The 27,128-nt window shown below is 44.1% G+C and overlaps 4 protein-coding genes and 1 non-coding gene across 8 annotated transcripts; 3 read left to right on the top strand and 2 right to left on the bottom strand.

Annotated features, from left to right (window-relative positions):
- The first annotated feature begins 69 nt into the window (after positions 1-69).
- tcp1 (t-complex 1) lies at positions 70-10,629 on the top strand. The gene is made up of 12 exons (XM_030344622.1): positions 70-222; positions 713-798; positions 1,251-1,379; positions 2,554-2,651; positions 2,761-2,871; positions 3,368-3,549; positions 3,844-3,970; positions 4,841-5,016; positions 5,140-5,263; positions 6,337-6,529; positions 6,922-7,085; positions 10,205-10,629. The coding sequence occupies exons 1-12, from the start codon at positions 150-152 to the stop codon at positions 10,416-10,418; spliced, it is 1,677 nt and encodes a 558-aa protein (XP_030200482.1). The 5' UTR covers positions 70-149; the 3' UTR covers positions 10,419-10,629.
- LOC115534952 (small nucleolar RNA SNORA29) lies at positions 1,605-1,745 on the top strand. Its single transcript, XR_003974408.1, has one exon. It is a non-coding gene; the product is annotated as a small nucleolar RNA SNORA29 (small nucleolar RNA).
- A 79-nt stretch (positions 10,630-10,708) lies between the features above and the next one.
- Positions 10,709-15,952, bottom strand: acat2 (acetyl-CoA acetyltransferase 2). Its single transcript, XM_030344624.1, has 9 exons — positions 15,783-15,952; positions 15,065-15,199; positions 13,251-13,432; positions 12,812-12,929; positions 12,481-12,624; positions 12,261-12,383; positions 11,992-12,146; positions 11,796-11,906; positions 10,709-11,502 (listed from the first exon to the last, which is right to left on the bottom strand). The coding sequence occupies exons 1-9, from the start codon at positions 15,829-15,831 to the stop codon at positions 11,332-11,334; spliced, it is 1,188 nt and encodes a 395-aa protein (XP_030200484.1). The 5' UTR covers positions 15,832-15,952; the 3' UTR covers positions 10,709-11,331.
- Positions 15,953-16,267: 315 nt separating this feature from the next.
- Positions 16,268-22,359, bottom strand: wtap (WT1 associated protein). Of its 3 annotated transcripts, none has more exons than XM_030344880.1 (8): positions 22,130-22,359; positions 21,562-21,596; positions 21,401-21,456; positions 21,247-21,305; positions 20,966-21,093; positions 20,061-20,239; positions 17,606-17,760; positions 16,268-17,471 (listed from the first exon to the last, which is right to left on the bottom strand). In XM_030344880.1, exons 2-8 carry the CDS (start codon positions 21,586-21,588, stop codon positions 16,822-16,824), a joined length of 1,254 nt encoding a protein of 417 aa, XP_030200740.1. In that variant the 5' UTR covers positions 21,589-21,596; positions 22,130-22,359; the 3' UTR covers positions 16,268-16,821. The 3 variants fall into 3 exon arrangements, with proteins under 3 accessions (XP_030200740.1, XP_030200742.1, XP_030200741.1); XM_030344882.1 differs by having other exon boundaries at positions 21,962-22,347; XM_030344881.1 differs by lacking the exon at positions 22,130-22,359 and adding an exon at positions 21,830-22,099.
- A 796-nt stretch (positions 22,360-23,155) lies between these two features.
- On the top strand, positions 23,156-26,753 carry sod2 (superoxide dismutase 2, mitochondrial). 2 transcript variants are annotated; one of them, XM_030344883.1, is made up of 5 exons: positions 23,156-23,279; positions 24,548-24,753; positions 25,201-25,317; positions 25,567-25,746; positions 26,202-26,753. In XM_030344883.1, the coding sequence occupies exons 1-5, from the start codon at positions 23,251-23,253 to the stop codon at positions 26,345-26,347; spliced, it is 678 nt and encodes a 225-aa protein (XP_030200743.1). In that variant the 5' UTR covers positions 23,156-23,250; the 3' UTR covers positions 26,348-26,753. The 2 variants fall into 2 exon arrangements, with proteins under 2 accessions (XP_030200743.1, XP_030200744.1); XM_030344884.1 differs by lacking the exon at positions 23,156-23,279 and adding an exon at positions 24,253-24,276.
- The last annotated feature ends 375 nt before the right edge of the window (positions 26,754-27,128 follow it).

The following is a 27,128-nucleotide window of genomic DNA, read 5'->3' as shown; positions in this document are numbered from 1 at the left end:
AATTGATCACGTCGGTTTAAATAAACCGTTGGTTTGTTTCTGGAACATTCTTGTTAATGCCGCGTTTCCCAAAAGCCACTGCGTCAATCCGGGGTTTACCCACAGTGCAACACCACACTTCCTTTCTTCTCAGCGGCGTGTTAGTCAAAATGTCGCTATTAGATGGTCCGTTAAACGTGCTCGGCCAGAGAACGACTGGCGAGTCTGTTCGCACTCAAAATGGTAAGATATCTTCGTATTAACTTCGTGCTTAAGGTGGTTCCGTGTTTCGCGGCGACGGGCGGCTCGAGGCCACCAACTGAACGGGGGTCCCGTGCAGCATGTGCGGATCATGCTAGCCTGGATTATGATAGCTAATGCTAGGCGGCTCCCCCCTCGGACCTGCTGCGATGAGCCAGCACATATTCCGTAGCACGTACATCTGCGATGTACCCGTACTTTTCCATTTCCTTAATTCTCATACACGTTAGTTTCGTTTGTAAACACTGCCGTCCCGGTTTAATTCCGTTCATTCATTGTGACGACTGTTGCCAATCGGCTATGCCAATATAATTTACTGTCATGCTATGAAGGTGTGGCTCGTTTGAATAGGATTCTGTTTAAAATTTAGTGGCGCAGTAACACCACTTTTATTATTTCACTAGTGTTAACTTAAAAAGCTTCTTGGTATGGAAAAGGGTGTTAATGCTAAACCATTCAATTGCCCTTCCAGTCATGGCTGCATCCGCCATCGCCAACATCGTCAAGAGCTCCCTGGGACCGGTGGGGCTCGACAAGATGTTGGTGGACGACATTGGGGTAGGTCTAACTTTGTTCATGTTGATCGCTAATCTCTGAACAAAACAAAACTAAAACATGTGGAAGAATTGTACTCTTGTGTAATTAGGTGAGTTCTGCATGCAACGCTCAACTATTGTTCTTCATACGTTTTATTCTTTCTTTCTTTATTCTCTACAAACTTTGGGACCTATCTCCTTCCTCAATTTTTCACCTAGAGACTCCATTCAAATTTTTAAATATTAATTTGTTTCCAAACATTTACTTTTTCTTAAATGGTGTGCATGTTTACATTGTTTACTCCATTTAGACTTTTGTTCCAATCCCTTCACTTAAGCCAATTAACATTTCTTTATGTCTTAATCTATGTGGCTTTATGCAAAAATATTTTCAACCTCACTTTGTACTACAGCACTCACCGCATTTTCTGCAGGAAATGTATTTTCTAGTTCTGATTATGGTTGTAATGACAGGATGTGACCATCACCAACGACGGGGCCACAATCCTGAAGCTCCTGGAAGTGGAGCACCCGGCAGCCAAGGTCCTGTGTGAGCTGGCTGAGCTGCAGGATAAGGAGGTCGGGGATGGGACCACCTCTGTGGTGAGTAATGACATCAGCCTGGCGCAAAATAAAGAACTCGGCGGTCTGAATGTAGAGTTGAGCGTGTTGAGCTGTTGTTCAGAGGTATCAATAGTATTCACATTTATTACTCAAGTAGAAGTATAGATACTAGGGTTAAAAAAGACTTCTGTTGAAGTATCAACTCAAGCTTCTTACTTAAATAAAAGTACTGGTTTCAAAACTACCTAAAGTGTATAGAAAACCATTCCTGTTTTACTACCGCTCATCTGACTCCCCAGAGATGAGTGGCTATGCTAACGGGATAGAGTCTCTCCATCGTTGTCTGAGGAGGTTTTGGCGGCCTCCATTCCGCTATCTCTAAATGCAATGATGGCACATGTCCAGTTATTATTTGGGTCTTTTCATTTTCTTCTGTTGATCATGTAGCATGTATATTTGTGCTTTTTTTTGGATTTGATTTCGAGCTGATTCAGGGGGTTCACTTGTGTGTAAAGTATTACAATTATGGGATGAGAACGTATCATGACTTGTCGTCAGTTCATTTAAATTATGTGTGCACCTATTCGAGAACATTGAAGCCATTTTAGAGGCGTGTAGATGCATTCTTTTGTGTAATTGTAATCTGAATGACCATTATAGACCGCTGATCAAACTATTTAGAATGAATAATAGCCAAATGATGCTGGCAGATCAGATTACCCTTACATTTGTCAATTAAAGGGGTCATTATCATGGGCTATAGTTAACTTGTTTGACTACTTAATATAATAAATTAGACCTGCACCCTTTAAAGTTATGGCACAAGCGCAACACAGTTGGTTACTGTGGTAGAAATAGTATGCATTAGAAAGGTAATGTTACATTTTTTCCCAAGAACTCTAATAAATTGAAAGCCTGGGTCCACCATTATAATAAACCCTAATTATAATAAAAAATGCATTTAATCCAATTATTTAGATTGTCTTCCATAATCTAGCTACAGCTTTCGTATAAGGCATGTGGAGCAGCACTAGGTTTATAAACACAACTGCCAAGGAGTATGTGAAAAAGCCTGGACATGATACATTATTTACTTGAATCAGCCTTGCAATTCACGTAAAATTATTTACTTAAATCCAGCCCTAATTATTTAAATATATAAATGCAAAAAATAGAGCCAAGAAAGGAGTCATCACTGCATTCTTTTTTTCAGGTGATCATGGCAGCAGAATTGCTTAAAAGCGCAGACGAGTTGGTGAAGCAGAAGATCCACCCCACGTCAGTCATCAGTGGATACCGTTTAGCCTGCAAGTAAGAATACACAACAACCCCTGGATGTACCTTGGTGCTTTAGCCGAGTCATTGGTTTTTCATCCCATTTCAACATGCAAAAATTGTGTCTTTCGTTGACGTTTTGCAGAGAGGCTGTGCGCTACATTAATGAGAACCTTACCATCGGAACAGAAGACCTGGGAAGGGAGTGCCTTATTAACGCCGCCAAGACCTCAATGTCCTCAAAGATCATCGGAGTGTATCCTTCCAACCTAAAATAGCCATGTAGGGTTTCTGTCTACATTTTGAAAGAGAACAATCAAGATGTGGGCAATGAGCACGGGCAAAATGGCTTGGGTGCTTTATCATCGATTATCATGGTTCAGTCATCCCATTTTAAATTTGCTGTTATGCTTGAACAGTGGTGTACACAGTGATACGCGTGGGATAAAATATACCCGTCTTTGAGTGAAGGCTGCAGCTGCACTCTGAGCTGTTCAGTCACCACTTGTGATGGGACACATTGTCATTCTAAACTTTTGCGACGGTACATCTGATGCATCCATGTATGCTAAATGATTCTACTAGATTTTGGGCTGTTAGTGGCGGTATTTCGGACGGTTAACCAGATGTTTCGTTGAAGCATACCTAGAAATCTTCCATCGATCAAAAAGCTAAACATCGTACAAAAACATTTTATTTATATATACTAACATTTTGAAATTCACCAACCATCCTTGACCAGCCCCTCTCAGTGATTCAGAGTTCTTTGCCAACATGGTAGTGGATGCTACGTTGGCTGTGAAGTTTGTGGACAACAAGGGAGTGGCCAGATATCCCATCAACTCAGTGAATGTGCTGAAGGCCCATGGCCGCAGCCAGAAGGAGAGTTTCCTGGTCAACGGGTATGCAGTGAATTGCACCGTGGGATCACAATGTAAGTTGAATTTGATGTAAAATGCAAGGATTTTTTTATATTGGTGTGTGTGTGTGTATACACCCTGTATCAACTCCCATGAAGTTTGCCGTTGTGTTTGTTTCTTGTAGCACAACGGTGAAAAACATGGGAAATATTACCTTGACCTTGAGACATATAGTTGCAGTTATTCTCCGTAAACTGTGACAACCTCTTATGGCCAAATAAAACTCTTAACATTAAAGTGTGTAGCGCAATCTTTTATGCCCCGTTATATTGGCCTGACTTTATTTGATGTCCTATATCAAATTAAAGGCATGGTGAAGCGTGTGACCAATGCCAAGATCGCCTGCCTGGACTTCAGCCTTCAGAAGACAAAGATGAAGATGGGCGTCCAAGTCATCATCAATGACCCAGAGAAGCTCGACCAGATCAGACAGAGGCAAGGAAGATGTTGCCTTCTCCGCTTTTCTTGTAATGTTCTTCACTCGAGTCTTCCCATTTAATAATTGCTGTGATGCTTTCACAATAGTGTCACAGTGATACGCGTGGGATACAATATACTAGTCTGAGTTGAGGCTGCTGCTATACTCTTAGCTGTTCAGCCACTTATTTGGACTGGATACCTTACAGCATTTCAAATTTGTACAATTTTATATGAATGCATAAGCGTTGGGGGGACTCTTGAGCCATTACAGTAAACCAGGTTATTTTGTAATCCTGATGGTATGACTAAATGCCCTCAAATACAATCCGCTTTCTATTAAACTTAGTCTTATGAATGTATTTTGAAGTTTTGAAGCAGGATATATAATTAGCTGATCCTTTGCACATTGTTTAAGCTAAAATAAGTGGCTCTTCTGGGTAGGTAGTGTTTGACAATATTGACCGCCTGCCATGAACTACTGTATTGCAGCACAGCTCTACTGTGTGGTTCTGTATTTAAAGAATCCCACAACATAATGGCAGTTAGTAGTTTGTTTGGTGTTTTTATTTTTTAGTTAGAATTGATGGCTATTCAAAAAATATTGAATATTGTGAATGTTACCTGTTCAACTGAAATCTCATCCTAACCCAAGTACTCATTGAGATCTAGGACGAACCCATGTTGGAATCCATCTATCAATTATTCTAGGGATCTATGAAGTATTGAATCCTAGCAAGACTGGTCCAAGTAGGCAAACTGCAATATTTGACACAAAGCATTGTCTGCTAGACAAAATAACACGTGCGATATCACCAGCAGCTCAGGATGTTTTGTTTTATGTAATGGGGTCCTCATTTTAATTTCAATGATTTTCGACTTTGCCAGGGAGTCCGATATCACCAAGGAGAGGATCCAGATGATCCTGGCGTCCGGCGCCAACGTCATCCTGACCACCGGGGGCATTGATGACATGTGCCTCAAGTACTTTGTTGATGTCGGAGCGATGGCCGTCAGGAGGGTGCTCAAGAGGGACCTCAAACGCATCGCCAAGGCAACCGGAGGTAAGGCCCGAGTAGCTAGAATGGTCTCATGGTTCCTTGTGTTGTTTGGTCATTTATATGCGGAGCATTAGGTATTAAATATATCAGTTAAATGTTTTTAATGTTTTTTTTGTGACATCTTAGCGACCATCTGCCCGTCCCTGACCAACCTTGAGGGAGAGGAGACCTTTGAGCCCACCATGCTGGGGCAGGCTGAGGAGGTGGTGCAGGAGCGGCTCTGTGATGATGAGCTCATCCTCATTAAGAAGTAAGAACCGTTGACGATGCAGACCTAGTTTCACATGGACTCTCGCCAGTCATCCATACTGATGGTTAAAAAAAATGGTTGGTTTTTTACCAAATATTACTTTAAAATAAGGCTTAAAACAAATTTCAGAACCTTAAAAAAAACAAGTGCAAAGTGAATATAGCGGATTGTTTCTTTAGTGTTAAACAAACTGAAATGATGGACAACTAAACGATGTTCCCCCGGCGCGACTAAAACCTGCTGAGGTCTGCAGTGTGCAAAGTGGAGTTCAATATCCGGAGCACAAGCTCGTCCATGAAGCCATAGTTATTATATCAGCATATCTTAAAAGGGTATTTAAGTCCATCCATAAAAAGGGCTGATCGCAAACAGCAGCACACCATACTCTTGTTACCAACTGGGGTGAAGAGTGCTGTAGACAATGGTAAACCACATTGAATGGAATTATTTAATTCATGGGCAAACTACATTTTGCTTCATTCATATTTCAATCAATTATATTTTAATTCATATTTACCCGCAGAAATGCATTTTATTAAAACATTCAGAGAAAAATGTGTGTATCGACTGCTCTTAAAGGGTTTTCTGGCTCAGAATGGCAATCGCGGGTTGCCTACCCACATCATTTGGCATGATCAGTGAATGTACAGTAACGGCAATGAGTCTTAACTCCTTTGTCCGAAATTGCCTTTTCCTGCATGCAACATGGGAAGGACCAACCAGTTGTCAGGTTACCAGTACTAGTTTGGCACCAGTCAATTACAGCGTTCTCATCCTAACGGGAACGTCATAATAAATCCCTCCAACGCACCCCTCACTGATAATGGCGCAGATTGTTTTCTTAAGTATTTGTTTGAAAAATCTAGAATTGAACGTTTAGATTCATAAAAAATATTTTATAGGTGAACATCCTTTGCTAAAACTAGACAGATTGCATGTCCTTTATTTTTACATTTGGGGCGAGGAACGGGAAATGCTCATGCTTACTATTGAAGGACTAGGGTTTGGTGCTGTTCAAGGAGGTCACCCATGGCAGTGCTCTTTTCCTAACTCTTTTTTGTATTTTCTCTCAGCACCAAAGCGCGTACGTGTGCTTCAATCATTCTGCGCGGGGCCAACGACTTCATGTGTGACGAGATGGAGCGCTCCCTGCATGACGCCCTGTGTGTGGTCAAGAGGGTCCTGGAGTCCAAGTCTGTGGTGCCAGGAGGAGGTGCTGTGGAGGCAGCACTGTCCATCTACCTGGAGAACTATGCCACTAGCATGGTGAGACCCCACCCCTCTATCTTCGCCAAAATAAGGACTTCAGTGGTGTGAATGAAGATGCAGAAGCTTTAAGATATTGTGTGCTGTGATCATAGATGAAAATCTAGATGCATCTGAAAAAAAAAATCGACCATTCCTGTTTTACTACCGCTCATCTGACTCCCCAGAGATGAGTGGCTATGCTAACGGGATAGAGTGACTGTCCATCGTTGTCTGAGGATGTTTTGGCGGCCTCCACTCTGCTACGTCTAAATGCAATGATGGCACATGTCTAGTTTTTATCCCCACTCAAAAAACACTCAAATTTAGTATTTTTTCAAGAAGTGGGGGAGATGCCTATGGACATGCTTGCATAGTTTTGTGTAGTTATGCGTTAAGACTTGTTTCTTCAGGGTTCCCGGGAGCAGTTGGCCATTGCAGAGTTTGCCCGCTCCCTCCTGGTCATCCCCAAAACCCTTGCTGTGAATGCAGCACAGGACTCCACCGACTTGGTGGCCAAGCTTCGTGCTTTCCACAACGAAGCACAAATCAACCCTGAACGCAAGAACCTCAAATGGTGAGTGCATTGTCCAGAGTGATTTCAGTATGGAGCATCAAATCGTGTTCCCATAACTTGACTCAATTCCCATGAGTAGAATTTGGTTGAAATGGGTGCTTCCTTTAGTGGCTTTTAGGGTGATGGACAGCTTCAAATTATGGTCAGTAGGGCTGTAACGATATGCGTATCGAAACCAAAATCGCGACACTCAAAGCCACAAACCTGTTGTGAGCAGGCAGAAGCGCGAGACGCCCTTCCTAACTCCCATCATCCTTCCAGTCCAGATCCAGCCACGTGATATGAGCTGTTCCGTTGGGTTTCCGTTGTCCGGTAATAGAAAAATTAAATGTCAGAAAAAATTCTATCTCCGGTCAAATTGTCAGATTGAAATTTGCTAATCTGTCTAAATAATAGTCTGCTGACACCGCTCTTATCGATGCCGTAAGTCTGCGACGAGATGCCCCCGCTGTGATGACGGCGCTCCGTGGCTACGGAGGATTGCATTTCTCCACAGCCTGCAAAGTCCTCATATGCCATATGAACGACATTTATGTAGTTGCATTCTATACAGCCTGATTATGTCTTTATTTAAGCTACATAGCCTAATAGGAAGCGATAACAGGATATTTGACCGGAAAAAAAACCGCTGGTTATTTGCTGCCAAACTATTCAAATTACGATCATTTATTTGACATTAATATTTTCAAATACATAAGCCTAAACCACAAAACTAGTTGAGGGGTTTTTGCCTGCCTCCAAGTATCCTCCAACTGCAATCTTTGGTTATTTATTTATTCATTTTGCTATACTTTAATATTCTTTCTGTTCAGTGTTCCAACTTATTTGTTAAATGTTTCATCTAGTTAATTGTTAGATAAGTGTTGTTTAAATAAAATGCTTTTTGAATTTAAAAAATTGTGGGATGTATTGAACTGTGGGTCAAAAATCGTGATGCAAACCGAATCGTGAGTTGATGTATCGTTACTAGGGATGGGCATTTGAAGAAATTTCCTTGATCGAGCATCGCTAGAGTTATCGATCAATTATCGATTAATCTTTAACTTTTTTCTAGGCTATATTGAAATTCCCGTTGGTAGAAAATGCAGCATGTTTTTATCAATGAAATCTTTATTCCAACAATAATGTATGGGCCAACATTAATACAATACAGTTAACTTGAAGACCTACAACTGTTTAACAGTTTTAAAATAATAAATGCAGGCGTTATAGGCCTATGCGGCGCTCGTAAAGTCCGAACAATGCGCCTACAGGCGCTCTTAAAGGTTTGGAAACGATTCAACAAGACTAAATCTGTAGCCTATTCCAATTACAATAAGTAGCCAACTTATCGGACAACAATAATCAAACAAAGGCAGTAGGCTAGAAGTGGGCATTAAACGGTATAACTGTTTTGAAAAAAGGCCGACGTATAATGCCTATAGGCTGCAGCCGTCGCGCGGCTGCAGCCTATAGGCATTAGGCTATAAGGCTCGCAACAAAAAGATGAGCCACCCATTTACAAACAATTGCATGAACTAGTCTATCTAAAAGCAATACCTTATTGAACATGTATAAGGCTGAACTTGTTGCTAAAATATCACAGTTTTGGCAAAATGTAACGACTCCAAGAGGCACCAAGCCGAAAGAAAAGCGGAGCGAGAGACAACACATTAAGAAAAATAAGAGCGACTCACATACGGTGGTGACTGTCCCTACTGTCCATAGCATAACTCCAGCCTACATATTTTTATTTAGGAATATAAGCATGTTAACATGCTCGCGGGTCAGACGCGAACGCAGCCTTGTAACTGTCAGTCCAGCAGCAGAAAACACCCGCTCTGACGGGACCGAAGTTGCGGGGATGCAGAGGTATTGTCGCGCTAACTTTGACAGGAACCTTCTTCCATTCACTTTCCACCAGTCGGCAGGGTGGTATTTCTCCCACATAGTGATATTCAATTAAATGCTTCAAGACTCACAGTATGCAACACAACGTCCTTTTGATCGATAACAATATAAATTGATCGACGCATTTCTTAACGATCGATTATCGAGCATCGATTAATTATGCCCATCCCTAATCGTTACAGCCCTAATGTTGAGGGTAATGGAGGTGTGGGTATAAAAGGCCAGGTGGTAGCATCCTAAAGTGATAACGTTCTGTACTCTTGCCAGTAATCCCATTATAAATTTGCTGTGACGCTTGCCCAGTAGTGTACACAGTGATACGCGTGGGATAAAATATACCCGTCTTTGAGTGAAGGCTGCAGCTGCACTCTGAGCTGTTCAGTCACCACTTGTGATGGGACACATTGTCATTCTAAACTTTTGTGAAAGTATATCAGATGTATACATGTATGCTAAATGATTCTAGTGGGGTATTTCGTGTTTGCTCATTTGTGTAATCAAGCAATCGCACACAAAATACATTTCAAAGTGGACCCGGCTCTCTTCCCGATCTCCAGTCCCTGCTGCAGAGCGAATTCAATCGCCAGCAGAACGGGCTGGGGCCGGGGTCTTTTTAAACTATAACCGCATTTCACATTAATCGCAAATATCCCGCCGTTTCGGCTTTTCCTTTGTAGGCGTGTTGAGAGGAGGAGCGGGCGAATCCGTTGTCAGTACGTGTGCATGTATCAGTGATATGCCGGTTTATCTAATAAGTGGTAGTGTACCCGCGCACCATTGGCATGTGTGCGCGCTCGTCTCTGTGTGCGTGTGTGAACGACAATGACAGGGAGAAGAGTGCTATGCGGAGATCGCGTAAAAAATAAAAGCCGAATCTTTAATGCAGAATCTGTGGCGCTCAGTGTTCATTCTGTTGCGCCACACATTGGTCTATGTATGGAAAACACTGAAGAACAAACAAAAAACAGAGTGGTGGTGGGGATTTAGAGATAACCTTATCTCTAAATCTTGGAGTATTTCCAAGACTGAGTTGATGGTAACTTGAGGTGTATATTGGCAAACCCTTTGATATTTAAAAGATATACGTAGGTGTGCAGTGGCTCATCTGTGATGTGTAATGGTTATTTGATTTCTTCAGATCCCGTTGGCATCACTTTAAATTATCTTTAAGTGGCTTAAGCATGTAATGTTGTGGAACCACACTCAATGGTACGGGCTTCTCTCGGTAGGATCGGTCTGGACCTGGTCAACGGCAAGCCCAGAGACAACCGCCAGGCCGGTGTGTACGAGCCTACCATGGTGAAGACCAAGAGCCTGAAGTTCGCCACTGAGGCCGCCATCACCATCCTGCGTATCGACGACCTCATCAAGCTCTTCCCCGAACAGAAGGAAGGCGGGCCCTCATACAGTGACGCCGTGGCGTCCGGGTCCCTGGAGGGTTAGAGCCCTCCTGGGCCCCCTGACGGCCACACATCCCCGTGTGTTGTACGTGTATTTATACGTAAGGAGCTTTATACGTTCCTGTTGTGGTTAGCGTAGGCCTGCACTTTGCTCGTTTGTCCTTCACTCCTGCATTCATGTCGCTGCCTGTTACTGTGGGGATTGTAACAGATTTGTTTTGAACACTTGGAAATAAACCCTCATTGGTTGTAGACTGTTGATTTGTTAACTCAATTTGTTTGGTCTGCGGCCTTTCTGAAGTTGAACTTATTTTTTCGAAGCATACAGGAGAATAGGTTAGAATTGTTTAATATTCCTGTTGGTAAACATTTTCACTTTGGTATTATGGTACATAAAGAAAAATAGGTTCTGAGTCGAAACTTAAAACTGGGAATCTCCAAGAAACACTGCAGCAATGTAGCCTAGGTGCCACACCAAGGAAGTAGTGATTTGAGTTGAGGGACATTGCAAAGACAGAGTGGAATGCTGGAAAAAGATTGAAGCTTCTTTTTGGCACAATAAATCAAATGTATGACGATGGATTAGTATTTAAGAGGCCAAGAGTACTGTCTGGTTATTGCTAAATATTTTCCCAGCTCACTTAAACGTCAGTAAAAATTAATATTCACAAGGCATTGGAAATTGTACCAAAAACCCAAGCTCTCCTGAGGTAATTCAAACCTTAACCATTAACCTTCTACAAAAGCCTGATCACTTCATCAATCGTGCTGGAAGAACATGACCATCCAGGAGAAGAGATAAAAGCAGCACATGTCACAAGATAAGACGGTAGAATGTGTTATAACATCCTTCAAGTTGTCCTGCGATAGAACACCTCAAGGTCAGCCCCAATAAATTGGTCACATTTCCAGATAGTCTAAACAAACACGGTTCCAACATCCCGTCCATCGTTGATCTACACCCTCTCCACACACATGGCGATGCCCATCCCACCCCCGATGCAGAGGGACGCCACGCCCTTCTTTCCTCCTGTCCTTTGGAGTGCGTGCAGCAGGGTGACCAGCACTCTGCAGCCAGACATGCCTATGGGATGGCCTAGAGAGATGGCTCCTCCACTCACATTCACCTGGCGAGAACAAGGGCAATGTGGAAGGTAGAATTGTTGGGACAGGATTACACATACATTAAGGGCCATTTGGCGGTCGCTTTTATCCAAAGCGACTGCCGATGAGTCAGTGTGAGGCGTCTCGGTCAGAGACACCTCGACCCTCAGCTAGGGGGAGCCGGGGATCAAACTGGCGACCTTCCGGTTACCTGTTAACCCACGCTACCTCCTGACCTACTGCTGCCCTGCAGGATCTATCATGCATCCCTCTGCCAAGAATAGTGGGGACTGCTTATAATCTAAAGATGGCTCACCTTGTCTGGATTCAGGCCTAGCTCTTTCACAACAGCGATTGACTGTGCAGCGAAAGCTTCGTTGATTTCAAAAAGGTCAACATCCTCCAGCCTCCATCCTGCTTTCTCCACCTGCACCACAATCATAAATAAATTAATGGTACAAGGAGGATAAAAGATTAATTGAATTATGCTAAACATCCTGTTCAGTTCTCACCGCTTTCCTAATGGCTGGAATGGGTCCAGTCCCCATTATCGATGGGTCGAGGCCCGCTTGAGCCCAACTGGAGATGCTGGCCATGGGTTTCAGGCCCCGCTTGTCAGCCTCTGATTGGCTCATGAGGACAGTTGCTGCTGCTCCATCATTTATACCTAGCACAGAAAGAAAACATGAGCCCCACTTAACCTCCACACACCGATGGGAGCCAGCCAATTGATATTCGGTAGACAATTGGGGGACAACATGTCTGGCATGCGGCCTTGTACCTGAGGCGTTGCCGGCGGTAACGGTCCCGCAGCTGTCCCTGACGAAGCAGGCTCTCAGCTTGGACATGGCCTCCATGCTGCTGCCGTGGCGGGGAAACTCGTCTGCCTTCACCTCCACAGGACCTGAAGGAAAGATGAAGTAACCCCTATTGAACACTGTTCCAGATGGAAAAGATGAAGCATGTAAACATAGTTTAGGTGTCAGGAGAAAAACCCTTGCCTTTTCTGGATGGCACCAAGACGGAGACGATTTCTGCTTCAAAATGTCCAGCCTTCTGAGCAGCCTCGGTTTTATTCTGCGAATGAACTGCAAATCTGTCCTGCTCTTCCCGAGTAACGCTCCACTTCCCTGCCACATTCTCGGCTAGTAAGGAATAAAAAGTGAAGTTTAAGTGAAGTGTGAGTGGCAGCCTTGATGACAGAGTAGTCGGATTAATGGCAAGATCGTATCGCTGGTTGTAGTTCATTGCTGCATATGAAAGGAAATCCATACGACATCATGGTCCATACTGACAGCTCAGTGTTTAGTGCGTTGTTTTGGCTGTCCTCACCCGTTATGCCCATGTGGTAGCCGTGGAAGGCGTCAGTCAGGCCGTCGGCCACCATGGAGTCCTGCAGAGCTGCGTCGCCCATCTTCACCCCCGCCCTCATCTGCAGCGTGTGAGGAGCCTTAGGGAGAGACAGATGAGAGCCATTCATGAACTGACACCAAGGTGTGATGAACACTTTGGGTTGAGCTTATCGACGAGTGCTTCTAAAGACCCCCAGGCATTTGACATTTACATTTAGGGATTTTGCTGAGGTTTTTATCCAAAGCTACTTAGGACCATTCATGCACATATTCACACACCGACGCTGTCAGTAGCAGTCAGGGTGAGGCGTCTTGCTCAGGGACACCTCGACACTCGGGGATCAAACTAGCAACCTTACGGTTACCATTTAACCTCCTGAGTCGTTGAGCTACTGCCGCCCCCCACTTTCAACACCTACCCTGCTCATGCTCTCCATGCCCCCCGCCACCACCACCATCGCGTCCCCGGTCTGGATAGCCTGGGCCCCGAGGCTCACGGCCTTCAGCCCCGACCCGCACACCATCTGGCAGCTCCAGGCAGGCACTGAGTACGGGATGCCCGCTTTGACGCTGGCCTGCCGGGCTGGGTTCTGCCCATGACCTGGTTCAGGACGGGAAGGGGACATGAAAAAAGAGAAATGACTTCTGTGTACCGTTTTAGCACATGCTTTTATCCATAGCGATCTGCAGTTGTGTTCTTGTTTGGGGTGCCCAATATGTCGATTGCGATTGACTGCACAGGTAGTGCAGATAGACGGCGTGACATTCCATGACATTTTTTTATGAATAATAAAAGATAGTATCATCCCGACTGCATTTACCGCTTGATTGACAAAAACTGCAGCACAGTTTCTTCTGAAAACTGTCTTCAGTGGAGGAGGAGATTTATTTATTTAAAGGGACAATGCACATCCACTGACATTTTTAGTTTACGGTCAAAATGTAAAGGTGCCAGAGTTAGAAAAAAAGCTAATTTTCATCCGTAGTCCCTTGGCAGGTCAACTTACTACGTCTATACTGTATAATACGGTCTCCCCTGGTGGCTGCCCTAGTTGCCCTGCCACTGCTGTTTTTCTGCTGTATAAACTCAACCAGTGGAGGAGGTGCAAGCGCATGTAATATTTTGAAAATTAGACGGGCATGTAGATAATGTTAAAAAAAATGTTCAAATTAAATAAGTTGTACTTATTTATGATATGGCAGGGGTGATAGCTGACACGTTTTTGATCTAATGTTTTTAAGGTTTGCTTATAAAGGGTGTCTATTACCCAGATTAAATCTGGCTAATTGCCACTTTTTTAACATGTTTTTAAAAGTTAAATTAGAATTTAAAATGATACCAAGGTATTTAAAATCAGACACAACCAAGAGTTTTTCGCCTTCAATACAAACATCAGCTTGCTGTGCACTAGATCTCTAAGAGAAGAACATACAGACTCTCAAATGGGTGCTACATACTGGTGGTGGTTAGTGAGGTCCCCCCCCCCCCTTCACTGTAGGCGTCTTTGAGTGTCTAGAAAAGCGCTAAATAAATTCAATGAATTATTATTATTATTAGACTGTTTTTGTATGTTCAGATGTAGACATGACCTTTTTAGCCAGAAACGTGGACCAGTGCTTCAGTCAGTTTAGTTGCAGCCTGCTGTTTGCTTTTTGCATGCACATGAAGGACTGTATCATCTGCATACATTCGTATATTCACAGATGGACAGACTGAAGGTAAGTCATTAATGTACAGGCTAAACAAGATGGGGCCCAATACTGACCCCTGTGGTACACCAATATTACAGTCAAGCAGGGGCGGTTCTGGGCACGGGTGAACCGGGCAGCCGGTATTTTTTCATGACACGTGGGGGCGGCACGAGAACTTAGAAAGTGCTACTTCCCCCCCCCTGCTCGGAGAGAGGGGGGGCCATGAGATAATCCACCCCCCCCCCCCCCCCGCTCAGAGTCTCAGGCGTAACTTGACGTAGAACCGCCACTGCAGTTAAGGTATGAGGAGTGAGAATTACCAATGCGTACACTTTGTTTCCAGGTAGATATTTTGACAGTACAAGCTGATATTGAGCTTAGGTTAAGGAAAAAGTTTAGTGTTGGTGTTGCAGACAATGGAGATTGACTCTAGAGCCTCTGGGCTGGGAGTCCGGCCCTCGCCCCACCGTCTGCCCCGCCCACCCCAGGATTACCCTATCTAGAACAATGCCATTTATCTGTGTGATGTCGTCAGCCCTACCTGCTGTTAGCACATGTCCCATGATAACCTCTGAGACCTCCTCGGGCCTCAGCCCAGCCCTCGTCAGGACATCCTTGATCACCACGGAGCACAGGTCAGGCAGAGGCACCGTGGACAGGGCACCATTGAAGGAGCCTTAGCCAAGAAAAGAAAAGCTTTTGTTATTTATGTTATCCTTAAACGGTCCTAATCTTTTAGTAAACTCAAGAGAGCACAATGACTCAATCAACAATCAAAAGGGACTGTTAACAAAACGATTGTGGTTATAATTAACAATTAAGTTATCATAAAATAATACAGTAAAACGGAAGTATGGTAAATAGTTATATCAATTGAACAGCAATAACCAATAGATTAAAGTGAATGCATAAAATAAGTGTAACGAGTTTTACATGTTGTTACACTGCCAATAGAACTATTAGGACCGGTCGCACTACAGCGTCTCAACCAATCACTGTCCTGACAGCTATCAGTACAGGCTGAGAGGCCAATCAGCGGACCGCAGGAGCGAACACGATCTAACTAAACACGTAGAAATATCACTAATTGAAACAAAATGCTGAATTGACTAATAGTTAGAGTATTTCATTTGATACGCAATTTGTCTGTCAAATACAACGAAACAAACGTCAGAAGGGCAATATTGTATTAACAGACGTATACAAATAATTATTACGATGAACGAAACTACGTTCAATAATGCGATATTGTACTGTACCAATTGCCGTCCTTGCAGCGGAGACTATGACAACCGTTTCAGGATTCATTTTAAAAAGATGCGTCGGGCTGCTTCCGCTTAGGGCTGTTGCTCGGTTCTTCTCCGGTGGGACTGGATGGTGCGCTGAAGGCTGTGGAATGAACGAAGCGCTCCACCTCAAGTAAAGTGACACAATGCAGCACTGTAGGAAGCAGCGCCCCTGTGCGACCTGGAAGACCTTCCCCCGGAAGACGTGCGTCATTTGCAAAGCCCAGAGCTCTGGGAAAGCCTCACTTATACAACATCCCTGGAGAGGAATCACAAGGAGAGGATGGTGACATCGGGCTTGGAACAACAAGCCCTGGAGTCTCGTTTGTCATGATGATGGTTAAACTGCCCTGTACCACAATAGTTGAACATACCCCCCCCCCCTCTCTACCAGAGTAAGTGTAGAATGGCCTTGTGTCCTTTATAGGTTTTTCTTTTTAACAAATTATTCTTCACAATACTATTAAAAGTATTTATTGATATTTGGTCAATACATGAAAAGGATTGAAGTCAGAATAATATGAACAAGGTACTTTGCATATAAACTAACACACAAGTCAAACAGAATCTATTCAACAGGAAACTCCTTAAAAAAAAAAAAGTAAAAAGAACAAACATCTTAAAAAAAAGAAAAAAATTAACTTTGCAAAGTTACTGTGATTTAGTGAAATGGTCACTTGCAGACTTATTAACAATGGGTTACGCCGTTTTGATTTTCAGATAAGCATATGCATTTTCAGATAATCAAGCAATAGAGGAAAAAAATAAAATCTAACCTTGAACATACACCTGCTCAAATTGAGTTGACCAACATTACCATATCATGTAACATTCCTGCTGAACAACCAAAACAGGGCAGAGGCCTCACTAAAGAAGAGGAGGAGCGGGTGCAAACGGAGTCGTTTCCTGGACAACAGCACTGTTGCATACTAAGCCTTTGTGATCATGTTTTGTATTAAAAAAAAAAAGAAATAAGGACCTTAAGATGTGTATACAAAGTACATACTGAACATTACAAAACCGCACCGCCGCCCGCGCCCGCGCCCAGGCCGTTCTGAGCGTGCCGCGACCCCGCAGTCCTGCTCCCCTTGACCACCGGCGCAGCCTTGTCCTCCTGCGGGTCCGTGTTGGAGTCCGTGTCGTTCGAGTGCTGGGTCAGGGACGTCTCGCTGCCCGTCGGCGAGTCCACGCTCTCGTACCCGGCGCTAAGCTGGCTGCCGAACCCGCCCGCCCGTCCTCCTCCCCCCGCCTGGCTCCCGGGGGCGTCTTCTGAGCGCCGCGGCCGCTTGGCCTCGCTCTCGCCGGGGCTGGAGGCGGTGGGGGACATGGGGAAGTCCTCCTCCGTGCTGCTGACCTCGCGGTACAGGCTGGGCGTGGCCGTGTCGCTGCGCTGGGAGGAGTTGCCGTTGCTGGGTCCGTTGGAGACTCGGCCCCCATAGTCTTTGCCCAGGGAATCGGAGGGCGTGGGGGGCTGCTGGCCAGAGTTCTCTGCGGAGGAGTGGGAGGCGCAGGGGGACAGCCTGCTAGGGGCGGCGGCGGCGGCGGCCGGGGCGCCGGCTGACAGCTGCTGCCGGGCCTCCTTTAGCTGTTGCTGCAGCACCAGGATGGTGCTCTGCATGCCCTCCACCTCCTCATCCAGCTGGATGATAAAGTCATTCAGCTCTGGAGAGGAAGGAGGCCATACAAGGAACAAAGTCAGCAGTCTCATAGCTGATTAAAATAACATTATACACAAAAAAAGAGGAACAGAAAATGTGCAAGAAGGAAGGGAGCGTTTGCCAAAGCGAGCCTCTTACCGTCTTGGCTGCCCTTGAGCTCCTCGCTGTACTTCTTCTGCAGGGCCAGCTCAGCCTCCAGCTGGGCGATGCGTCCCTGTGAGAGCTGGCGGCCCAGCTCCTGGTTCTCCTGGATCAGCATTCGACACTTGGCCATCAGCTTCTTGCCCGTCTGGCTGCAAGGGAGATAAGTCTCACATCACACAGTGAACCAGCAGACAGAGCGTGTCCAGGGGTGAAAGAGTAGGAGGCCCTACCGCCTCCCAATGACCTGGGCCTATCCACCAATCCTAATCTAATGAGAACCACTTTAAAGAGTGTTCATCCAAGACTAGACAGGGTACACCAACCTACTATAGAAAAGGTAAATACCATTTTGCACCAAGCAAAACCAGAAATTATTTGCCAATTTGTTCAGATCCTAGTGTATTCCGTCCGACTAGGTTTAAAAATAGATTCATAAGGATTACCACGGTAAAACTGAAATTAACAAACTAGGTAACCGGTTGAATATGCTACCACAGACCCTTAATAAATAAACGTGGCCCACATCTCTAATATGTAGTACAAGTACAGTGTGAGTAGGTCGGAGCATCCTAGTACGGGATCTTTAAGCATTCAGCCACAAAACCCTCAAAGTAAACACTGGCTGGAGTACTGCATTCAGATGAGTATAAAATAGCTTTGGAAGCACCAATAATTACAAAACACAAAGTGCAAGCTATACTTTGAAAGACACACCCTGGGCTCACGGACAGGATGAACACAGCAGAGCCCCACAGTGACTTAAAGGATAACGAATCAACCCTGAACTGCAATAACGATCAACAGAAAACAGAAAAAATCATGAGCACTAAGAACTACCAACGCCATCTCACATTTCGCCCAATGGCAGTTAACATGGCCAGTCTACTAGCATAGTGATGTGCACTATGTGCTAAAATGGTTTTGCAGACAAAGCTGAAAAGTAAGGATCTCATGTTAGGGCTTTCAAAACATGCATGTGGCCATATTTTCTAGAAAATATGCTAGGCATCAATAAAAATTATATTTCTCTTGAAGTGTAGAAGGGATCTTTTCCAGTGTATATCGTTAACTTATCACACTAAAGGTCATATTAAAACCTAGTCATGTTTGTTTGAGTGCATTAACATTACATTCACATTCTATGACCTATAAGACAAATGTTTTAAATATCTGTTTTTAAATTTAAAGTACAGTCCTGATGGATTACCACATTGGTGAGAATGAAAACTAGATGGGGCTGCTCGTTACGATTGAGGGGTGGATGTGACGTCAATCACAAAAATATACAGATGTATACAATTAATACATTGGCACCAACTTGAAACATTGCTTAGTTAAGACATTTGCATTTAACAAGAGCACTCGCACCCTCAGCAGTGTGTCCCATTGAACGCTTGGCGAGGCGAGACCTCATGAAGCTTCATTCATTACATCTTCTACCACTTTTACATTGCAGTCAGTAAGAGCAGAGAAATGCTTTCGTGCCAATTGATCTAGATTGTTCACACACTGCAGTGAGTGCAGAGGGGCTTTAGGGAATAGAGAGAAAAAGGAAATGAACAGCAACATCAACAACAACATCAACAAAAGAATAAGTCACAAAGAAAACATGGAAATACACTCTACCCGTGTGTCGGCCTGTGTTCAGAGACACAGGCGGTCGGACCGTCGGGACTCAACCATAGTCCCTTCAGGACTGGGGGTCTGGCTCCGCCTCCACAGTCTTAAGCATTCTATTGGCTCCTCCCCAACAGTCTCATATCATCACTACCGGCTCATCCCCCAAAGTCTCACAGTACTCATCCTAAAACCTTTTTGTTATTGCAAATTATTGCAATTTACTCTAAACTGTGTCCCAGAATGTCTTTTTAAAAAGGTTCTCAGGCAACCTGTCCCACAGTCTTTTACAAAGTGGTACGGGGACGGTCTGTCAAGAGTTCAACTGCTGATTTAGGCCTAGAAAAGCCGCTTGCTTCAGCCAGGATTCCCTCCCCCAAGACTGACTCAATCTCCACCACAACTCCATCTATATTAAAGTCAACTGTCTGGTCTGGGTTTGGGGGCATATCCATGTTGGAAGTGAGGGACCACCTCTTCACAACAAACAGTCCCGACTCCTGCAGGCCCTTGGGTGGTGAGGGGTTAACGGGGGTTGGGAGGGGGAAGAGATCTGAAAACACAAGTGTCACCTGACCATACCGTCTTTTTCCCCAAGTTACATTATGTGATGTGTAGCTGGCACAGTGCAAGAGTACATAGAAAAACCCAACATGGCAGTTTGTTTCTGCAGTGTCTGGCTTTCAGTAAGAGTCTGAGTCTCGTGGGGAGTACCTCTGCCTCCCCTCCACCTTTAGTCCCTGCATGCCTGCAGTGAGAGTGGGGTCGTGAGGAGGTCTTGACTTTTGTTTTTGGGAGGGGAGTTATTTTTTGTTTTTTTGATTGCCTTTACCTATCAGGTGTAAATTTCCAGGCACTCAGTTCATTTTGGGCCTGCTCCAGTTTGTCTTTAGTCTGTTCCAGTTCGCCCTTCATTTTGAGGAAAAACAAGTTGATGGCCGGATCCACCATGGACGTTCGCAACTGGGCGACGCTGGGCTGCTGGACTTGCTTGAGGTACTGGATCTGGGTCTGAAGGGACGAGAAAAGGGCCGTCAGTACAATCACAATACAGGACTACACACTCTGCAGTAACATATCCAGTCTCTCGTCCTATTCTTTTTAACCAAACAGCATCTAAAAGCCGCATCTTGTTCGCCATTTGAGTTTAACAAGGTTATCCAACAGTGTTTCAAGCCAGGATCACAAATTAGAGATAAACGACATGTCATACACCATAGACCACAGATACACCATTTCATCCACAATGCAACAGGCATTCCGTTTTCATGAAAGTAACCATCATTTAACGAAAGTATAAAAACTGCTCTCCGAGGAAAATTGGAGGCCCAAACTAAATCTGCTGCCAAGAAGGAAGATTATACTTAGAAATCAATAACATCTAAAAGAACAACATTTGAAAACACCTCCAAAGACAGTAGATGGGCACCAATACCTCCATTACTCAGAAGCTAAATTCACAATAGGGTTTCACTCCCCCTCATCCATCATCTTTTCAGAGCAGACAATGCTAACTAATGCATTACCATGCAATAAAGAAGATATAAAACAATAGGATTTTAATAATAGTTCCATAGTGATGGCAAAAGGTACATCCACAAACTGCAAGGTAAAATACCCGCTTTTTAGTAGTTCATTTCTGCTGTGTAATAGGCATGACTGGCTTCAGCAAGGTCCTCTATAGGGACACCAGATGCTTTAATAAGCGGCACAAAGGTCAGATGGAGAAGCACATACCGTGCATTCTTGCATCTCCTGCTCCTTCGTGGCAAGTCTCATGACCAGGATGTTCTCCCGGCGTGCAGACTCCTGCTGCTGCTGCTTCAGCTTCTCCTCAGACTCCTTCAGCCCCGTCACATCGTTGGCTATGACGGTGGACAGAGGAAATAAGATGCATTAGAATATGGAAGCTATTGGTGTGTAATGCATTACACATTACGGTCACAGATAGGGGGGGGGGGGTTGCAGCATAGCGTACAGGGAATAGTTTGAGTTTAATTAAAAAGTGTGGTACTCACAACTCAAGTCTGCATATTTTGCCTCGAGGACCTGGACATAGGTTTCATGTTGTTTCCACCTAATGAAAAGATAAAACGTTTGAACCAAGTGTTAAACAGACGAAAGCTTAGTCACTAAACTAGCTCACAGCCCAGCAGTGTTCAGTTGACCTACCTGACACACAGTTCCTCCCTGGTCAGGGTCTTCATGTCGGATTCACTGAGGCGAACCTAGACGAAGAGAAATCCAATGCATCAATGAAGAGGCCCTCCATAGCACACGTTACTGGGTTTGTAGGCCGGGTTTTAATCTTTGAAGCGCATTAAACCACTCACCTTCTTCGGAAGAGGCTCCTCGGTCATTCTGAACTCTGCAACACATAAAAGTAGAAATTAATCACAACCGAGTGGGTGAGCTCACGTTATGACGCTAAGCTCGGGTCTAAGGACTCCGACACGTTGTTTACGTGGTCGTTACGGCGGACAAGACACCCTGTCACATAGTGGTGAGAAGTCTTGAACACAAAGTATTATCTATACATATTTAAATATATAGCAAATATCGGAGGTATAGCAGTAAATACAAAAAAATGCAGTGACGTGCCTTGATGGACTGGACAGGCATCTGCGCTGAGGCGCGTGCGTGCAGCGCACAGGAGCACCAAATGTAAAAACGTGAACTCGCAAATACGTACGAACTATATATTTAAACTCAAGTTTAACACAATTCGCGTACCGTACAGCTTAACAAGTTGGTCAGTGTTCAAGCCGAACAGCGTGTAAATACTGGCTCCGATTCGGCTTCTTGTTATCACAAAATGGCGGTGAAGGAAGAGGCTCCCTCCCTGGCGCTCCTTTTCCGGAGCCTAGCGGACTGCTGCTAAGCAGACTAAGCTCCACTTACCCGCTCAGTTTGCTACAGATCCGCACACTCGGGTCCAATAATCGACGATCAACAAACGATAGGTACGGCCTCCGTGTTGGTTCTGGTGAAGCTAGTTGTAATATCCGTGTGTCGATACATTCGCCATCATAATTAGCACGAAAAATATATGGCGGCAGCCGCAGAAAGCCCGATGCGCCGTCGCCGTCCTTCGCCCGCACTGGTCCGCGCTGCAGCCAGGGTTGCCATATTGGGCCATATTTCCCGCCCAATCTGGCAACACTGGTTTTAGCGGAATTAACCATTTTCACGAGGAAGGGGTGGATAGTCTGACTCAAATATATGTGTACTTTAAAAAAACAAAAAACCTTTACCTCTGATAAGTAGCTGCTGGAGGCTATTCTCCAGCAGGCTTCCAAATGAGCATCAGTCATGGTGGAATGGTATTTGATATACTTAATAATCTTCATGTGGGAAAAGGCTATAATAATAATATAGAAGAGCCAAATAATGCAGTCAAGGAGGTAGAACATTTCCTCATGTTTGGATACTTTTCCTTTGTGAGTAAGTTCAGACGTTTCCCATGAGCCCTAGATTTAAGCTTAATATTAGTTTGTAATGCCAAAATCTCATCCTCCAGCAAGCGTTGCCAGATTGGGCGGAAAATATGGCCCAATCTGGCAACACTGGCTGCAGCCCGCTGCAGTCGACGCTCACGTGATAACTCTGTGTTTGAGTTTCTGCATTTCATAGGATTAACGCGGTTACATAATAATAGTTATTTTTTGTCATGTTATATCCACATTACCAGTAAGAAACACCGCTTAAATGTTTAAACCAGAAACCAATTTACCCAAAAAATCATTGATATTGGTATTATGAACAATGCGACAAAATAAAACAATCAACAAATTAATAATCACATCGCTGTATCGAATATCCCTTTCATAGACTGTGCATTTTAAATATGTTTTGCGAGAATGAAATCAGAGGTAAAGTGTAAAAAAAATTATGATCGACAGACTTGTCCACCCCTTCCTCGTGATAATGGTTCAGTCTGCTAAAGGGACGTAACATTTCCAAGGGCAGACAGTGTGACTGAACTTGTGCCTCCAGTGCTGAGGAGTCTGAACACTGGGATCATGCTCAGCAGAGTGGGACAAATACACAGGTAAAGTAGTATCAGAGTCGGGTGTAACGCACATGTTGTTAAGGAGCATTGGGAAGTCCAGAAGAATTTATTTGTAGCTGTTCGTGACTTTCAGAAAGACAAGAGACTAGGCTAGCTGGCATGCACGTTATGGTAGCCTAGCATCACAGATAGGTTAGCTTGTGATCATTCAAATGCCTTTTGACAACTTTCAAACGTGTCCCTCTACTGGAGAAGTAATACATACGGAGCACGTAAATGGTCAGGGTTGGATTCGATGAGATGACAATGACTTCAGCAATATAGGACACTTGGGAGTCCCAGTCCAAGCATGTTAACTGCAGATACCAAACATACGCAGTTGGACGACGCTGAAGTTGGCATCCGATTCGCAGCATCCGATTCGGCTTGAAAACCACTTAGAATCTTCAAATCGGTCCTGATTGAAAACCACTACACCTAGACTCTTCAAATTTGGACTACATTATCACAGTGAGGCTATACATTATGTAAAACATAGTTTCAGATTTGTGAAACCTTTACCCTATTTGTGAAAATGCAATACAGGCTTATTTGAATGCTTTTTAGGGGTCCAGACCGCATTGCATTTTCACAAATAGGATAAAGGTTTCACAAATCTGAAACTATGTTTTACATAATGTATAGCCTCACTGTGATAATTTAGTCCAGATTTGAAGAGTCTAGGTGTAGTGGTTTTTAATCAGGATAAGTTCTAATGCGGTCTGGACCCCTAAAAAGCATTAAAATGAGCCTGTATTGCATTTTCACAAATAGAAAAAAGGTTTCACAAATCTGTAACTATGTTTATTATAATGTAATGCCTCACTGTGATAATTTAGTCCAGATTTGAAGAGTCTAGGTGTAGTGGTTTTCAATCAGGACCGATTTAAAGTGGACCAGCTGCTGAATCGGATGCTGCGAATCGGATGCCAACTTCAGCGTCGTCGCAGACGGAACATAATATAAATATGAGGATGTAACGTTACCTTAAAAAAAGGTATAACTGGAATTTCTTATGTACTGAAATATTATGTTTTCCCTCCTTACACTCTTTCTCTATTGGAAATCTCTTTAAGGGGCTTCATTTTCTGTTCTTAAACTTACCGTATCCCTTGCAAACCATTTCAAAATACAAATGTTTCCTATAGATACTTAAATGCCCAATGAAATATTATTTTCTCTTTTCTATATTGTTGGTTCATTGTCTTATTCCGTTGCAGATGTTGCTACAGATCATACAATGTTTCTACTAATCTATTGGGTTTTAGGTGCACAGCCACCGTCAGCAAAGCTGTGGGACAGGTGTTGTCAGTCAGACAGAAGCACGCGCTGCCTGATCTGACCTATGACTATGCTGCCCTGGAGCCCCACGTCAACGCAGAGATAATGCAGCTGCACCACAGCAAGCATCACGCCACCTATGTCAACAACCTCAACATTACGGAGGACAAGTACCAGGAAGCTCTTGCAAAGGGTATTTAACTTTGTCGCTTGATGTTCATCCTCATCTGCAACCATTTATCTGTTGTCGGGTCGCAGGGGCAGCAGCTCTAGTAGGGGGCCCAAGACCTCTCTTTCCCCGGCCACATTGACCAGCTCTGACGGGGGAAACCGAGGCGTTTCACCGCCAGTTTTGAGACATAATCTCTACCTAGTCGTGGGTCTTTCCTGAGGTCTCCTCCCTACTGGATGTTCCTGGAACACCTCCCTAGGGAGGTGCCTAGTGGGCATCCTTACGAAATACTCAAACCATGTTCAAGTACTATTAAGTCATTAAGGGGTGTTTCAAACCAGTGGCAAGAATATGGACGGGTGTTACAGTAATGCATGATACATTTGATCATCACATTTATGTGTAGGAGTTCTATGCATGTTTTAGCATTATGATTAGGTGATTGATCTCTTCATTTGTTTTATTCAGGAGATGTGACCGCCCAGGTGGCCCTGCAGCCGGCCTTGAGGTTCAATGGAGGAGGCCACATCAATCACAGCATCTTCTGGACAAACCTCTCTCCCAACGGTGGGGGGGAGCCACAAGGTGAGGGAGGATAACTGTCTCATTTCTTGATGGTCTAGCGATTTGAGACAACTGGTTGGACTTTATTCTTTTGAAACTGAAACAATGACTTTCAAGTAGAACTCTTGATATTATGAAGCTGATGTGTGACAGTGTTGGGTAATTGCATGGTTCTGTCCTGTATAATAGCACCCAGAGTGTGGATTAAAATGTTAAATACTGTCATGTTTGCCATGTCGTTCCCCATTGACCATCATCTCGTGCCCTAAGGTGAGCTGCTGGCAGCCATCCAGCGGGACTTCGGCTCTTTCCAGAAGCTGAAGGAGAAGATGTCTGCGGCCACAGTGGCCGTGCAGGGGTCGGGCTGGGGCTGGCTGGGCTACGACAAGGAGGGCGGCCGTCTGCGCGTGGCCGCCTGCGCCAACCAGGACCCTCTGCAAGGGACCACAGGTGAGCTCTCCAAATGGCGATTTTCACCCAGTACTGAACCATTACGCATGCCTCCTTAGCTTCCTGCGTTATTGTTATTGAATATACTTCAAGTTAAATTGAGAACTAACTTTTGGAACTGTATTTACCATCCACTTGTTTAAATCGTTTACCTAATATGGATTTTCAAACCAATTTGCAGGGGTACTGAAGACAAGATCACAATCTGGCCATATAAAAAAACAATTTTTTTTCTAAAATGTACTTATCTTTTAGCAAATACATTTTTTTAACTACCATAGTGGAAAACGCTACCGGCTAAGCAGTTGTTGAATGTGCAACCCTAAATTTTAATTTATACTTTAATCTATGCATGTAAACATGATGCGTTGTACTGCAGTTGTGTAGTGAAAGCACTATATAGAGCAGATCTGCTTGGTTGATCTTAATAGCATTTCTTCTCCGTGATTGCCTAGGTCTCATTCCGCTGCTTGGTATTGACGTGTGGGAGCATGCCTACTACCTCCAGTACAAGAACGTGCGGCCCGACTACGTAAAGGCCATCTGGAATGTCATCAACTGGGAGAATGTCGGCGAGCGTCTCCAGACTGCTAAAAAGTAGCCCTCCCCACCAACCCCCTACCCTCCCTAACCGGCCCCCTTCCCCTCGGGGGAACTAGGTCAGTGGGAACTCAAACTGAGGGAGGGGTTGGAACCAGGCTACTGAAACGCTTAACGCACAATGTAAAGCGAATTAATGTTGACCGTATAGAACAACACAATCCCACAAAATTTAAGGCATTTGACATGCGTTCCAGGTTTGCCGAATGCGCATAAGTCATTAGGCTGGCTGTAGGATTTGTACACCAATAGCACTTGCCATATTTCTACATGTTGGAAAACCAAAACACAAACATGTATAGCCCAGTGAGTTCTTTTGTGGTTGTCTCAACTTGTTGCACTTAAAATCCTATTATTTGATTCAGCTTTCGATGTAATATAATAAAGATATAGGAATTGAAATAAGGTCTGCTCTCTGTGTCATTTCATTATTGTTATGATTATAAATACTACTTGATAATGTTGGACTTTTGAATGTCTTTTCTAATACCCAAAGGCAAGATATATAACAAGAAGATGTATATAAAAAAATGCTGACTACTCCTTCATCTCATCTTCATTGTTTGAAGGCTTCTTTCTGCACCAAATGAGAGCTGTCCCAACCAGCGTCTAATGTAAATGTGGATATCAGCTAAACAATATACCGTTACAACACAGGAGTGATGGTTGCTGGAAATGGGCCTCTGTACACCTATGGAGATATCTCATTAAAGATAAGCTGTTTCAAACTAGAATAGTTGACCACATTAACAATGTCTAGACTGTTTTTCTGAGGAATTGAA

The sequence above is a fragment of the Gadus morhua genome, chromosome 21, assembly GCF_902167405.1.
Source record: "Gadus morhua chromosome 21, gadMor3.0, whole genome shotgun sequence".
Classification (NCBI taxonomy): domain Eukaryota; kingdom Metazoa; phylum Chordata; class Actinopteri; order Gadiformes; family Gadidae; genus Gadus; species Gadus morhua.
Note: the sequence above shows the minus strand (reverse complement) of the source record. Positions and strands in the feature narration are given on the sequence as shown.